At 63.7% G+C, this 12,315-nt stretch overlaps 1 protein-coding gene across 2 annotated transcripts in view; it reads left to right on the plus strand.

The window, feature by feature from the left end:
• Positions 1-445: 445 nt before the first annotated feature.
• The window catches only part of SLC9A3 (solute carrier family 9 member A3), a 41,922-nt gene continuing 30,052 nt past the window's right edge, over positions 446-12,315 (plus strand). For both annotated transcript variants that reach the window (XM_030333316.1, XM_030333308.1), the window contains exon 1: positions 446-653. In XM_030333316.1, coding sequence (XP_030189176.1) covers positions 446-653 — 208 coding nt within the window. The remainder of the gene's footprint in view (positions 654-12,315) is intronic.

A 12,315-nucleotide genomic window follows, 5' to 3' on the forward strand; every position in this document is an offset into this window, starting at 1 on the left:
GCGCGCCTGGACCTCCCCGCCCGCGCCCTCCAGCCCCTGGACAGGGACAGGGTGGAACGGGGAGGCGCGCGGGCCATAGAGGAGGGAAATAGAGGGGCCCCGCGCGCGGGAGTTCGGAGAGGAGGTCAGGGAGACCAGTCGGCCCCGGGTGGGCGTGTGCAGGCTGGGCTGGCGTGCCAGGAGCGTGCGACGGTGTCCGTGCTCGCGTGCGCGCAGCGGGGGCGGGAAGGCCCCGCCCCGGGGCGGGAGGGGGCTGCTGGATTAAAGGCCACCGTGGCGGGCGGGGACCGGGACAGGAGCCCGCACCCGGCGAGCGCTTGGCTCCGCGCCGCCCTGAGAGAGTCCCTGGAGGGGGCGGGGGGCGCGCCCCGCACGTCCACCCGCCCGGGAGCAGCAGGACCCACACGACATGCGCGTCCGGAACGGGCGCTGAACGGTGGCGGCGATGTCGGGGCGCGGGGCTCCGGGCCCCAGGTGCGGGCTGCTGCTGGCGCTGCTGCTGGCGCTGGGCGCGCTGCCGCGAGTGAGGGGCGTCGAGGAGCAGTCTGGGGGCGCGAGCCAAGGCTTTCAGGTGGTCAGCTTCAAGTGGCACCACGTCAAGGACCCGTACATCATCGCGCTGTGGATCCTCGTGGCCAGCCTGGCCAAGATCGGTAAGAAGCCGGGGGTCCCGGCCCCGCCGCGACTTCCTCCCGCGCTTGTCCCCGCCGGGTCGCGGGGTGGGGCGGGGCGGGGGGCTGTCTGCGCGACCCCGCCCGCGAGTACAGAGCTGTGCTCCCGCGTTCGCGCTCCTGCGCCGGCTCCGCAGTCTCCCTGGCCCAGCGGCAGCCACCCGGCGGTCGGGCCTGGGGAGCGCCCCGTCGGCCCCACGTAGGCAGGCCCGCGGGTCAGGCGGGGCGAGGCGGGGACCGCGAGCCTGGCCGGGCCCGCAGCGGCCACGCTGGTCGCCGAGAGCGACCTGATCCCCGCCAGGCGCGCGCAGCCCCGGGTCCTGGGGTCTCGCGGTCGGGGCTCCCTTGTGCCGCACCCCGGCCTGGATCCCCGAGCTCCCTCGGCCAGGGGTTGTGTGTGTCGGGCTCGTCCAGCTGTTTCGTGCGGGGAGGCAGCGCGAGCTCTTGCCATCGAGCCCTGGGGTGGTAGGCGGCTCCCAGGGCAAAGGAAAGTGGGGCCGCTCGAGATTCAACCCGGCAAAATCCCATTTGCAGGAGCGATTTTTCCGTTGACAGTGCTTCTCCTCCCAAACCCCTGGTCTGTGGGATTTCTCGTAACTCGCTTCAGTGAGCCAGCGGGGGGGGGGGGGGGGGGGGGGGGGGGCTGCTGGTCGCTCCCGGCCAAGGTGACAGGAAGGTCAGCTTCTTAAAAGCTCATGGGGACCAAAGTTTCAACGCGTTGGGCACCGGCAGGGAGGGTCTGGGGAGGCGGTGGACGCGCCGCCGGTAACTGACTGGGCGGAGTCAGGGGAGAGGACGCCGCCCCAGGGGTCAGCGGGAGGCTGGGATTTGGGAGTGGGGAGGGGCAGGAGAGGGGAGAGGGCTCTCCAGGGCCTTGGGCTCTGACCTTTTCAGCCGGCTTTTCAGTCGGCTCTGGGGACAGCCTGCGACAGAATCTGAGCCTGGGGTTTGGATGCCTGGAGGGCGGGCAGCGCTGGGTTTCCCGGGTGCCCACCCACCGGCCGGCCGCCTCCCTGCCCTTCCCTGTCTGCTTTCTGCTTCTTGAGGGCACCGTCCATCCCTCTGCCTCCTCCTGTTTTCTCAGGCATCTCTTCCCTGGCCCTGGCTGCCTGGTCTGGTGCTCACTCTGTCCCACGCTGGGCTTTCTGGGACACTGGAGGAAACCTGAGCACCAAGGTCTCATCCGTGTGTCTCCTCCGGACACCCCTGCTGGGGGCAAAGGACGCTGGCCGCTTTCTACCGGTCATCTACTGGACAGGTCCAGTCCCGGGCCGGGGCTCTGAGAGGCCTGTCCTGACTAACACTCACACTGCCTGCACCACCACCCACGCCTCCCCCCCAGGAACTGACCGTTTCTGGGGCTGAGTGGGGGCTCTCGTCCTCTGCCACCTTTTCTCTTCTGCGAAACCACCACCATAAAGATGACAATGTGCGCGGGGTGAACCCGTGACAGTCTGGGGAGCCACACAGGGACATGGAACACCCTTGTTTCCTGAAGCAAATGCTTTCTTTGCAAAGCTGGGGCTTCCCCGAGTCCAGCCGTGGCATCTGACATTCCAGTGACAGCCGCCCGCCCAAGCTGCCAGTGGCCCTGAGGGGAGGCTGCGGGGAAAGGTCTCACTGACCAGAGTATTGGCCCCAGGAGTTCGTCACTCACCTGGGGAGAGCTGCGGACCTGTGAGTCTCCAGCGCGGCCAGACTTGTCCTGAGGGGGACCTCTCCAGGGCAGGGTGGCCACCCGCTCCAGCCAGTTCTGTTTCACAGTCAGAGCAAAGCCCAGAGTTCGTTTTCCTGCCCACACTCACTGAAAAGGGCTTGTTGTGCGAGCACCACATGCTCATTCCGTTGTTGTCTGGGATTGCTGACCCCCCTTGAAGGGGGAACAGTCAAGCCTGGAGACCAGGGCTTCTAAGGACAACATGGAAAGGACCCCAAGGGAAGGCCTGTGGGGCTGACCCAGCCTCCCCCCTTCAGGGCCGTCCTGCTCTGGGCCAAGCCATGCCCCGGCCCTGCCCACACCATCCGTCCCTCGGGCTCAACCCCTTAGCCCTGTACCCTGGAATCTGCTGCACTGACCCTGCCCAGGTCCCCAAGGTCCTCCTGGTGGCTCAGGATGGTCCTCGGGTGACCCCCACCTCGGCCCTTTCCTTTGCAGTCCCCCAAGCCCCTCCACTCTGTCCCTTTGCCCATAGTCCCTCAGACATCGTTTCTCCATCCACCTTGGGACCCCACCCCCTGCTGCCTCTGGCCTTCCAGGGCTCAACATCCAAACCAAATCTTAGCAAACAAGCCGGCCCTACAAAGCAAGATCTACATCAAAGAAAGCGGTCACCTCACCTCAGTGGCCTGCACTCACTCTTGACCAGATCCACCGAGCTCCAGCTCCACCTCCTCCCCGGTCAGGACCCCCACCCACCCCACCCCCATGATCCATTGTTCTCTGCAGAGAGAAGCAGAGACCTAACCTGGTCCATGGTTATACCCCAGGGGTTCCCCAACGACTGGCCCACCTCCCTGCCCCGTGGCATCCCCCACTTCCCGACCCACATACCTGGCCCCAGATCAGGACGTCGCCCAGGCCCCTCCCAGTGCAGCCAGCACCTGCGCACAAGCCCCACAGAGCACTCCTAGCCACGCCTTCATATGCATCCAGGTTGGGACCCGAGGCCGAGGCCCTGTGGTGGTGTGTCCAGCGTGTGCACAGATGAGGGCAAGCTTTGGGTCCCAGCGTCCTCCCTTCTTGACTCCGCAGTGCAGGGCTCATGTTCATGAGACTCTCAGGCCCCTTTGGTCATTGGAAACGGTCAGGCTATTTCGATCTCAAGGTGCAGGAGCAGGAGAAGAGAGGGGTTTCTACTGATTTCCAAGCATTTGCCAAATGTCTTACCAATGGTTCCAGGTGTTTATTTTAGTTTCGGTCAGATTTCTTCCAGCCACGGGTGGTCGGGGCAACAGGGTGAGGGGGCCTGGAACAGACAGGACAATTAGGTGCGGGGACGAGGGACAAAGCAATAATTCATGCCAGTGTTTTGAGGCAGCTGCTCCCCTCAAGCAGCTTTGGCCAGAGGGCAGGGTCATGGCCACCAGCAAGCTGGCCCAGGAGTCTGTGGCTGCTGAGGTCACGGACCCACAACCCCTAAGACCCCATGTCTGGGGCTCAGCAAAGGACTTACTCTTTGCATCTGGACCTCCAGGGGCCCCCTGCCCATAGCTGCATCTTTAGGAAATTCAGAAGGGGAGTAGGGTGCCACTGAGGCCAGGGAGCCCATGCACAGGTGAGGCCTGCAGGGCCAGAGAGGTTGAGGGACCCACTGCAGCGGGACAGTGTCTGCCCCTGGGTGGGGGGTGATTCCCTCCTCTGGACCCCTGGGGGGGGGGGCCCTGAGCCTGCAAAGGCCCAGGGTCTTGGGTCTTGGACCAAGCTGAGCCTTTTCCCTTTAATTGCATTCTCTCTCCTCAGATCTTCCTTGGAGGCCAAAGGCTGGGCCAGCACGAGGCCCACATTGGCCATGCATAGGTCGTGAGGCAGCAGAGCATGGGGTAGAGGGCCTGCTTGGGTGGTGGGGATCCAGGTGGCTTCGGGAGACAGAGCTCTGGAGTTGCCACCAGGAAAGGTGCCTTCTGGAGGAAGAGGCAGGTTAGAATGTTGGAGGCCAGAGGGGAGACCAGAGGGAGGCAGAGGGGAGGCTGGAGGAGGCCAGACCAGCACAACCAGACCCTGGAGAACTTTGATCTCTACCCGGATGGCACAAAGAGGAAGGAATTGAACAGACCTGGGCTCTCAGATTATTGCCTTGGTTGCAGGTCAGAGAATGGACGTTGGCGAGGGGGGGCGGGCACCAGAGGAGGTTCTGGGGAAGGGGCGGTTGTAGGTTGACTGGGTCCATGTATTCCCAAGCATTAGGTAGGGGCTATTTCAGTGGACAGATGTGGCTCAGGTATCCAGCTGACAGCCGGGTGGGTCCAGGGCAAAAGGTGGGCAGTGAGTCAGGTCAGGGAGGAGCCTCCTGAGGGGGTCGGGACCCTGCCGGTGAGGAGGCAGGCCTGAGCCACGAGACCCCTGGACAGGACGGGCTACGCTTGTAGCGGCCGAGATGAGGGGCGGTGTTGGTGTGGGTGGGCCAGTGAGAAACCCAGTTTGAGGCCCCCTGAAAGTGCAGTTCGCGGTGTGCAGGGGCCGGAGGCCAGGGGCCCCTGACTCTGGCTGGCTGGGAAGTGGTGGCCTCACCCTCTGAGCCTGAGAATCTGTGCTGTCTACACCATGGCCTCTCCTGGGAAAGGGGGCGGCCTGGGCTCACATCCCACCCACTCAAACCTGGCAGAAACACCCCCAGGAGGACCCCAGTGGCCGATGGGACCGTCTGGCTTCGAGGGCTGGAGGCTCAGGGGTGGTGGCAAGTCGTCTCTCCTGGTCCCTGTACCTCCAGCACCCTTGAGGCTCTGCAAGCCCTCCCCTCGATGTGATGCCTCCCTCTTCACTCCTGGTCTTGGGGGAAGAGACCCCGAGGGGGTCTTTCATAACCGGTGCGAAGACCAGGGCCTGCTGCACAGCGTCCACAGCCTCTGACCCGTGTTGAGCCTCCACAGGAAGTTCTTCTTCCCAGTTCTGCTCCAGCTGGAGCGCAGCCCTGGGATCATGCCTTCCGATACGCTAGCTGCTGGCTCATCGATCCAGTTTCTTGGGCCTCAGGGCCCCGTGTTCCTGGCCCCAGTTCTCGTTGCTTCCAAAGTGCTTTTCCTACCGTTATGATTTCACCCTTGAGTGGGGGCACGTACGCCGCAGGCCTGGGACGTCCCTGGGTCTCCACCCACATACTCCGTGGTCTTGCCCAGGCACCTGGGGAGCCGGGGCCACTGGCCCTGACACCCCGCCTAATCCACTGTTTCTCTGAGGTACAGCCACAGGGGCTGGGCCTCTGCCCCAGGCGCATGCCCAGGCTGTGGGGGAAGCCAGGGGGTGGTATTTACCTCCTGGGGTTAAAACCAGAAGCTTGTGGGTTTTACTTCATGTGCTCTGGTCCTAGGACCAGGAGCCCCTGGGGCTGAGCCTCACCCTTGTCCTACTCTCTCCTGTGGGTTCCTGGGCGCTCTCCATCATGCTCTCCTGCCTGCCTCCACTGAATTTGCCTTGCTCCTCTCGGAGGAATGCATGAGGGGATCTGGAAAAGGAGGAAGGGCAGGGCAGGTGCCATCCTCCCAGCGGTAGATGAGCCAGTGGGCCCTAGTGGACCCCAGTCCTGGCAGGACCCAGTAAGTGGGCCTGGAGTCGAGACCCATCATCCAAAGCCTGGAACCAAGGGCCCTCCCAAGAGCCTCTACCAGATGGAGGTGTAGAGTCTCACTTTTCAGGAACTGCCCATGGGGGAATTAGCCCCAGGCTGTAAAGCAATCCATGGGCATTTGGAGCTAAGGTATAACACTGAAATATTCCAAGGAAAGAGGGGCAAAGGTTGGGAAGTGCTGATAGCATCCAGTCCTGCTTGCTCATGGAAGGGACTCCCCAGAAAGGCTCTGCCTGGGCCAACTTCCTGTAAGCAGAGAGGTTCTTGGCCTTATTCCCAAGGCACCAAGCCCCTTTGCGGGGGTCTGGACCGTGGTCAGGGGAGTGCACGGTGCTCTGTGATCTAGTCGCAGACCTGTCTCTGTGCCCTCCTGACCTGTCCCTCACTCAGCCTTGCACTTGGTTTCTCCGCACATGTGTCAGGACACCCCCCTCCCCAGTTCTTGCCCCTCGAGGATGGGGCTGCGGGTTCCTCTATGTCCGCATGGGTTGGAGGAGAGTTTTCCTGTCACACGGGCCAGGCTCCCGAGCCGGGGGCTGAAGCTTGCGTTCCCACCCACGCCCACGCACCGTCCCCCAGTGTCCGAAGCCCTGCTGATATCGAGTTTTACCTGGAGGGGTGGCCAGGGGGCGGGCGAGGGACGGGGCTCTGCTCTCTGCCACCTGCCCTGCCTTGGCACATGCTCATGGCTGCCTTCAGAGAAGGCCCCTTTGGCTCCTCCTGGCTGGGTCCTGGGACAGGCCTGTTCCCAGGAGCACAGGGCCCATGGCTCTGGCCACTGTCGGGCATCGGGTCCGAGTCTCCAGGTCTTGGGTGCTTGGCTAGGTTTGAACACAGCCTGCTCAACCAGCCTCTCCGCCCTGGAGCCCAGACCGGGTGGTTTCCTGCCTGGGCCGTGGGCAGCACAGTTGGGGTCCCTGTCCCCGGCACCTTCCCTGGGCGGGTCTCTGCTCCCACCCTGTGCCCGCACCTTCCCTCCTATCCTGCCTCCCAGCCCTCCCTCCTGACCTTCCCTGCCTCTCCTTTCCCATCTTCTGTCTTCTCTCTCTGCTCAGGCCAGGGAAGAAGGGGTGCTGAGTGAACCCAGGTGCTGCGGGGGCCCCTCCCCACCCCGGCCCTGCCTGCAGAGCCTGTGGGACTGGAGGATGACAAGCTCAGGGGCCCCTGGGCTGGGGGGCAGGTATCCCATTAGTGAAGGCGGAGCGGCTGGTGGAGCCACAGAGGCCCCAAGAGCGGTTGGGACAGGAGCGGGATGGCCCGATGGGTGTGTGGTGGCTTCCATCCTGGCCGTGGCCCTGGCATGTGTGGCTCCCCTAGGTCCCGGTGAAAACCCAGACTCCACCTGGTCACGCAAGCTACCTGGCACCTGACCTGCCTTCCAGCTCACCCCCGCGCCTGAAGCCCCCACCCAGTTCTTTGGTTCAGCCAGGTCAGCGCTGTGACGGCAGGCACCGTGTCCGGCTCGTGCCGCGTTCTCAGTGCCCGGCACCCCGCCTGCCCATCTGCGTGGCTGAGAGAAGGAACGCAGCCCTGAAGGCCGGCTTCCCGTTTGTAGGTTTTGTCCAGACCATCCAGGCTCTGGGCCTGGGAAGAGACTCCTTACCTGAATTCCTCCCCCGAGTTGCCACACAGCCTTCTGAGAACACCACGCCCGTGGAGGCGGGCAGACCGTGGACGAGCACTGCCAGCGTCTGCTCAGGGCACGGAGGGCGCGTCGGGGCTCAGGGTGGGGAGCTTCTCGGCCCACACGGTGCTCACCTGGGCAGGCCGGGTCCCCAGAGGAGGTTGCACCCCGCCTGCACTAACGCACGCTCCCCCACCAGCTGACAGCTGCTGCCAGTTCACCCCCAGTCACGCCTTCCGGAACAGGACAGGGCAAATCCGCTGGGTCACGATGCGCGGGCTCCAGGGACACAGGCGTCTGCGTGGGTGCCAGCGCCCTCACGCTCCTGCGCTGAGCCTGGGACTTGGGTCCCGGGCGGGTCAATTCCATCAGCACAGCAACAACTTTTGGGGGGCATAACTGGTCTGATTTCCTTTATTGATGCAATCTTGAAATCCTTGATTTTTAGCAGCTGCAGCCCTGGCTGCCGGACGAGGCCCCCTCAGTTTAGTGCTCACTTGACAAACGTCAGGATGTGGTACCAACAGAGCAGCCCCAGACCCCCCAACAAGTGCAGGTTCCTGTGGGGGACAGACGGATGACATCATGGCACAGGATAAATGGCATCATGTGCTATAGTGAAAAACGAATGAGGAGAGGCGGACAGTGCAGGCAGAGGAGAACCAGCCCCGTAACGAAAGCATTTTCAGGAGTGGATCAACCAGTGCAAAGGCCCTGAGGTGGGCATGTGTAGGTGTGTCTGAAGAGCAGCAGGGGGCGGGTGGGGGGAAGCCAGCCAGTGGGGTGTGGACGGTGAGCTCAGAGGGGCCAGCAAGGCAGCCAGTCACAAGCGTCACAGGGAAGAGGGGCCGCCGAGGCTTCTGAGCAGAGTTGTGCTTGGCTCCACCGAGAGCGACAAGGCTGCAGGGAGGGAGGGGTGGCAGCAGCTGAGAACTGTCACCTCATGAGCTGGGCCTTCCCTGGGGCATTTGTAATGCTGGCACAACCCCTCTCATTTTATAAGGCTCTTCCCATAAACATGTGCAGAATAAACGAGTCAGAAACCATCCATATGCGCTCGGGTCTGATCAGAGGTTAAGGTCACAGCCTGCACCTGTGAGGGTCCGTGATGTCTTGGGCACTGAAGGGCCCTGGCCAGGCCGTTCTGCTTTGGCCCCAGCGCCTCCAGTGTCCCAGAGGACACAGGACTGGCGGGCGGGTCAGGTGCAAGGAGGCTGAGGGTGCGCGATGCTGCCCCACCTGACCCCCACCGCCCATTGCCCGCCAGGGCCCTGTGTCCTTATGGCAATGACGGGTGGTGTCTGCACAGGCGAGGGCCATGCTGGCCACCCTCCAGGTCGTGCAAGGTGCCCAGCGGGGCCAGGGACCTGGGGCTTAGCCTCACACGGGCCTTCCCTCGGAGCTCACTGTGTCTCAAGTCCACATCTACAAGCCAAGCTTTCATCCATCCGCTCTGGAAAGAAGTGAGAGCCCCGTGCTTCGCTGGACACATAGGGTCAGAGTCCGGGCTATAGACTTCCATCTGAGGGGCAGCGGGGATGAGCTACGCAGGAAGGGAGGGGGCCAGCTGGAGTGAGCGGGGTTGGGAGCAAGTGGTCCAGGCGAAGGCAGCAGCCCAGGGGGCCCAGGTGGGGGTCGAGGCCACTGGGCTAACGATGGAGTCTGGGGGTCTGGACGGATGTGGCCTTGGCAAGCAGATCGGCTCTGGGAGGCATCCTGTGAGCCCCTCGCTGGGACTTCCAGCCTGTGGGGGCAGGGTCAGCCCTGTGCTCAGGAGGAAGGGTGCAGGACTGTGGGGGGAAGGGCCGAGTTCTGTTTCTTCCTTTCCTGGGTAAATCAGGAAGCCTCTGAATTCACCACCCGCAGAGCTATCATGCTAAAGTCCAACCGTGGGGCGCTCTCAGCCGGGGAAGGGTTTCTTGCAAAGGCAAAATAGGAAGTTGCAAATGCCTGTTTCTGGCAGCTTGTAGAACAACATAAAGGGTGGAAAACCACAGCTCCTGGGGGTTCCGTTTCTTCTTGGGTTTAACAAGCCCCGGAGCTTGGGGTACAGTGGACGTGGGCCTCCCACCCGGCCACCTACTTTCCCTTAGAACGCAGCCCTCACACGCTGGGTGCTCGGTGCAGCTCACCTTTGGCCCGCCAGCTAGACGTGGACCCGAACAGGGCAGCCCCACAGGAGGACCACACGTGTGCACTCACTCGGTGTCCACATGCGTGTGTGCACTGCTCCTGTGTGCTGGCTTGTACAAGGTGGAGGGTGGCAGCCTGTGGCTGACGATCGTGTTCCCCACGAGGCGGTGGGCTCGAGGCTGCTTGCTCCTGGGGTCCTGTGGTACCACGTACACCTCTGTAGCATCCACACTCCCTGTGGGGGCTCGGGGAGGAGTGGGCAGACATGGCAGGTGCTCAGGGGGTATTTGGTGAATGATCAAGTTGTTGTCGCCACCCCCCATGTCCGAGGGAGTGTCCCCATATGGACTGTCAAGCGCTGGACAGAGTCCCAAGGGAGGCTCCTTGCCCAAACCCAACAGAAGCAGCTGGGCTCCCAGGGGGTGGGCTGGGGAAGATCCTGGGGTAGAGGAGGGGGCCGAAGCCGCCTCTTGGCCACCCCAGCGGAAGCGGCCCCCCCCAAGAGCTGTGTCTTGGGGCCACAGAGGCCTTTGCAGCAGGCCCCTGGAGCAGGCCTGGGAACAGGTGTGGTCAACACCAGGGCTAGGGCAGCCGCAGCCCCCCTCCCATACTTCACAAAGGCCAGTTCAGAGGCCAGACTCCCCAGAAGTCAGCTAGTGTCGCCCTGTGTGCTCAGTGACAGCAGAAACTGCATAAGCGGGCAGGGTGCAGTGGTGAAGTGGGCCGTGCCTCCGCGTGGGGTGCTGCCGTCCTTCCCGCGTCCTGTGGCGGCACAGCCTTCATTCTGGTCCTTTAGCGGAGGATCGGGAAGGGGACCAGCTGCCTGTGTGACCCAGGCTGGGCCAGCCTCAGGCCTCGGTCTCTCACAGGCGGCTGAGGAGCTCGGAGGGATCAGTGAGCTCGGTCCAGCTCGGTCCCCCAGGGCTGGCTCCAAACAGCTCGAACCAGGGCCTCCGTGGGCTGGGCTGCGGCCAGGATCCAAGCTCAAGGGTGTCCAGGGTGGGAAGCAGGGGGGAGGCGACGGTCACCATTCCCGCACAGCCGCTGCCCAGCCAGGCTCCTGGCGGCTGGCCACGTCACACATCCGTGGGCAACCCCACGGGACTCCAGGGCCCTCCCGGGCCTCCCAACCCCTGCCTGGTCGGTTGCTGCATCTGGGGGATGCCTGCGGCCTTGCAGTGGGCTAGCTGCCCTCCTCTCCAGCAACCTGGCCTCCTCAGCAGGGACGTGGCTGACCACGTTTCCCTCAGATGCGGCTGGAGAGCGGAGGTTAGCAGGTGCGGCGCGCAGATGCATGGAGGGTCCTGCAAAGGTGCCTGGGGGACGTTCTGTGGCCTGGGCGGTCCCAGCAGGGGGCCCGGCCATAATAACAGGCCCACTGACACCAGCTGCGTGAAAGCGAAAATGCAAAGACAGCCACACGGCAGCTACAGACGCCTGTGTCCAAGACGGCAGGTGAGAGCCAGGACCCAGCTCTGGGGGCCCGTGTCCTCCCACAAGCGGCAAGCATGGGACTCGGCAGTCCTGCCCCCACACACCGGCTGCCTGCAGGCTCCTGGTGCCGCCCTGTCCCTGGAGTGGGAATGATTTTGTGGCTTCATCCTGGTGGGTGCTGGCTTGTACCCACCAAGTGTAGCTGGAGAGGGTGTTCTGTGGATTCGGCCAGGCCTGCGAAGGAACCCTGTGTTGGCCCCTCACCCGTGTGCCTCAAACCGCGGCCACCAGTGTGCCTTTTCTTCCTCCTCCTTTTCCTCTCCCCCAGTGCAGTGTGGCTAGGATTGGGGTGGGGGTCACCTGACCGCCATTTACAAAATACAGTTACTGACCAGAGCAGGGGCCGGGGGTCCAGGTGTGGGCAGGTCTCAGCACAGCCCTTCCCATGCACCTTCCCCGCCAGAGCTTGCGTTTCTGGGGGTGAACCGGAGAAGGAAGGCGGTTGGAAGTTTCTGAGAAGGCCCCCAGTGTCGAGGGTACAGCCTCTGTTGTCAAAATCCTTTACTCATTAACTCAAAAACGTCGAGAACATTCCGACGGCTGGGGTGCCTTCAGCCCCGGGCCGGCGTGAGCCTTGGCCTGTGCCCTGCATTTTGGGACCCCAAAGCCTGGAGGAGCATGTCTTTGCCCAACACCCGCTCCGGCTCACCTGAGGTGCCCCACGAGAGGCATTGGCAGATGTGGGATGGGCGCGTGTGGCTGGCCGCCCAGGGACAAGGATGGGCCCTTCCCACCCCCTGCCCCCTGACCATGGTGTCCAGGGCCGGGAAAGCTGACCCCCGCGCCTAGCGCTCCGGGACCCTCTTCCCACCCCCCACCCCACCACAGAGTCCCCCAGTGGCACAGCGGGTGGAGACTACCGGGATTTGCCTCTGCACCTCCCCCTCCCCAGGCCCCACCTTGCCCTCAGGGCACCGGGCCCTGAGGCCCCTGCAGCTGGCTTTCAGTGTAGAATCCTGGTTTTCTTGTGGCCTGAAGATTAGTTCGAGTGTCACGAGCTGCGTGAAGCTGGGGAAGCGTTATCTGTCCCCGAAGAACAATGGTGCCTTCCCAAGCCAGGGGCTGGCGGGCCATTCCTCAGACCATGGCCGGGAGCCAGCACGGAGCCCAG

The sequence above is a fragment of the Lynx canadensis genome, chromosome A1 (genome assembly GCF_007474595.2).
Source record: "Lynx canadensis isolate LIC74 chromosome A1, mLynCan4.pri.v2, whole genome shotgun sequence".
NCBI lineage: Eukaryota > Metazoa > Chordata > Mammalia > Carnivora > Felidae > Lynx > Lynx canadensis.